At 35.8% G+C, this 3,188-nt stretch overlaps 1 protein-coding gene across 3 annotated transcripts; it reads right to left on the reverse strand.

The window, feature by feature from the left end:
- Positions 1–593: 593 nt before the first annotated feature.
- On the reverse strand, positions 594–1,703 carry LOC131155487 (LYR motif-containing protein At3g19508). Of its 3 annotated transcripts, none has more exons than XM_058108674.1 (3): positions 1,619–1,703; positions 984–1,311; positions 594–897 (listed from the first exon to the last, which is right to left on the reverse strand). In XM_058108674.1, exons 2-3 carry the CDS (start codon positions 1,176–1,178, stop codon positions 844–846), a joined length of 249 nt encoding a protein of 82 aa, XP_057964657.1. In that variant the 5' UTR covers positions 1,179–1,311; positions 1,619–1,703; the 3' UTR covers positions 594–843. The 3 variants fall into 3 exon arrangements, with proteins under 3 accessions (XP_057964657.1, XP_057964656.1, XP_057964655.1); XM_058108673.1 differs by lacking the exon at positions 1,619–1,703 and adding an exon at positions 1,385–1,400; XM_058108672.1 differs by having other exon boundaries at positions 984–1,620.
- Positions 1,704–3,188: the final 1,485 nt, after the last annotated feature.

Genomic DNA, 3,188 nt, shown 5'->3' on the forward strand with positions numbered 1-3,188 from the left:
GCAACCTCCATGGAAGTCTGCAGATCTCTCTCTCTCCCCCTCCCTCCTTGTTCATGACTCTATTCTTTCTCTTTGTAACAGCTCTGTAGAAGAAGAAGAAGAAGGAAGAGAAGGAGACAACCAGATTGTTATCCACATGAAGCTGTGTGTAAACGAAATAAAAGTGAAGAGAGGAAGCCATCCCTTCGCTGTATACCCTCCAAAACCTCAAGTATCTGCCCCATTTGCTTCCCCCAAAAGCCACCCCCACATATGCTCTCCCCTTTCCAAAACATCGAGATCTTCTGCTCTTAGCCTCCTTTTTTTCTTAATCTCTTACAATCAATTTATGCTCTCTCGCCCAAAGCCTTAAAAGAAAAACTAAGCATGCTTTAGTCAAATGAAATATTTTACACCCTTTAATTAACTTATTCATACATTTACATACTAAGAATCAAGTTGATGATCAACTCATTTAATTTTCCTGCCCATGCATATTCAACCTCTGCTCATAGCTCATGGCTAACTTTTTAATTTTCCAACAGTGTAAATCGCCATAAAACAACATATCAAACACACCAGTTTTCGCAGTTGATGACCACAGCTACACTAGATTAGTAAAAGCGCGAAATAAATTTTTTTCCCTTACACAAGTTCATATCTGCATTATGTCAGACACGTTTTCAACTGTTCGCAAACCATCAAAGACAAATATTCTTATGAAGCATTAATATGCGCATTGGAACGTAATAAAGCATAACATAAATCTATAAAATTAAGCTCACACTTGCAAAACACGAAAGGAGGTCTCTAAATACCCCCTCTGCGGCAAAACAACAAACAGTTGGCAGGCAGTCGCATAAGCTAGCCACAACAGATTGCCTCCAGCCTCCTCGCAGCCCCTTCATCTACGGAATACTGCAATTTCAATAAAAAACGAATGGGTTTGTTTATCAACATCTAAAACTCGAAATTGAGAGAGAAGTAGGGAGAGAGAGCAAGACCTTGGTGAGGACCCATAAGGAGTGGGTATAAGCCCGGCGGAAGAGCTCGTCGAGGGACTTGGCGTCACCAGCTTCGACATCTCTGTAATTGACGAAATTCTCCCGGGCGTATTTGGCGTAGTAGGGTCTCGTGTCCTCCGGCAGCCGCCTGACCAGCCTCAGAACCTCCCCATACACCCTCAACGCTTTCTGCATCTCTCTCGCACTGAACAAGCCCTCCAATTACTTTTGGCCTTTGAGCCCTCCTATCGCTTTTGGCTTTTGGGCAAAATCTTGAAAGACTGTGAAGTAGGCAAATCAGACAGGCTAGACTAGATTCGGTCTCCAGCTGCATAAACGCAGAACTGGTTAATCATCTGTAGTTAACCCGGGTTGGACTTGAAAAAGAAAAAGGAAAATACACTTGCGCTTCTTAAAGCTGTATCAAATGCCCCTTCAATTTTTAGAGATTGACACTAAACCATTTAAGGGAGTAGTGAAATTAAAATATATTTTTTAAAAAATAAAAATGAAAATATAATTAAAATAAAACAATAAAAAAATAGTTTAATATAATTTTATTTTAATTTTGTTCTATCTATCTGAGTTGGTGTCACTTCTCAACTGTCAAACCTTTAAGATCTTATGTAACTTACCAAAACTAGGAAGCTGCCTTATACCTTATAGAATACATTTAGGGGTGGAATTAAAGGCAACCTCACCACCATGAATCACGTGCACAGTTTTGCTATTTCTTTTGAACAAGTTAAGTGTGTGTGGTGTGACACCTTGCACATTTGCAAGACGGGCTGTGGGTTTTGGAGGGTTCATTCCCCGCAAGAGAAAGTTTGTCCCACATTGAAAAAAAATGAGTGAAGAGTATGTACTTATGTACATGATTCAACCCAAAATTTAATAGATTTAAACTTTTAGATCAAATTGATGTTAACACTGAAAAAATTAGATGGATGATAGATGCTTATATACATGTTGGATCCAAAAACTAACTATAATGACTCCTTCAGCGCAAACAGCATGTTGCCATTGCCTATAGTTGCTAATATACATGGTTGGATCCAAGAATTTAACTAATAGACTTGAACTTTTGAATCGAATTTGTACCCAATGTATACAAAGACTACTATGACTTCTCTGGCGCAAACAGCATGTTGCTATCGCCCATATGATCATCACATTCATATGTTCGTGGGTTCTATCTCGGAAGAATTCCAACGCGTTTTCCTTGATACGGTATGTGTTCCTTTGACAAGGAAAGACAAACGGAGCTGTCGCCAAAGGGAATTCCGATAAGATTTGGTATGTCTAGTTTTGGTACTTCACTTCAATTTTTGCTTCTCTTTTCTTCTTACTATTTCCGCTTCTTTCCCTTTTTGTATAGAGTCAAAGTGGAAGTTTGAAAAATATACTTCTGTGAGATCTTGGTTAGATTCTCTTTCTTAAGTTCTTTGAGTTTTTATGGCTTCAATTTTGAATGTTGATTTTGCTTATCTATTAAATGGATTTTATTCTATAAAATTAAGAACAATCTGCGAGGTTGGAGATTGGAATTCAAACTTTTAGAATTTTAATTTGCATAAAATTAAAATAATAAAGATTTCATATGAGATTATATTAATTTTTTTTTATGAATTTATACAAATTGAAATTCTAAACTTAAAGTTAAGTTGTGAATTATGAATTTCTGTTTAAATTATTGTGAATTTATACAAAATAATATTTAAATTTTTAGTTCTTGATTCTAATACTGTAGAACTTAGAAAATTAGGGTGCATTCAAAAAAATCTGAAATATACCCTACATATTATTTATCTTTTAGGAGATTTCAATTACACTTTTTAAATATTTTATCTGTTAATTTGTGGGTCTGTTTTTGGTATTTCCCTTTAACTTTTGCTTCTCTTGTGTTCTTGCTATTTTCACTTCTTTCCTTTTTCTTACAGATTCGGAGTGGAAGTTCAAAAAACACTACAAAAAATAAGGATAATAGTCACGGTTTGAAATTGTCACTAATAATCCCAAATCGCCACTAATACTTATTAGTGACGGCTCAGTGACGGTTTTGAAATCATCACTAAAACGGTAGTGACAACTAATTATTAGTGATGATTTTTAAAACCGTCACTAATAATGGAGTATTAGTGATAGTTTTATTTTGTCACTAAATGCCTAAGACCTGCACTATAAATTCTACATTTTCTCATATGA

Source organism: Malania oleifera, chromosome 5 (genome assembly GCF_029873635.1).
Source record: "Malania oleifera isolate guangnan ecotype guangnan chromosome 5, ASM2987363v1, whole genome shotgun sequence".
NCBI classification, from domain to species: Eukaryota; Viridiplantae; Streptophyta; class Magnoliopsida; order Santalales; family Ximeniaceae; genus Malania; species Malania oleifera.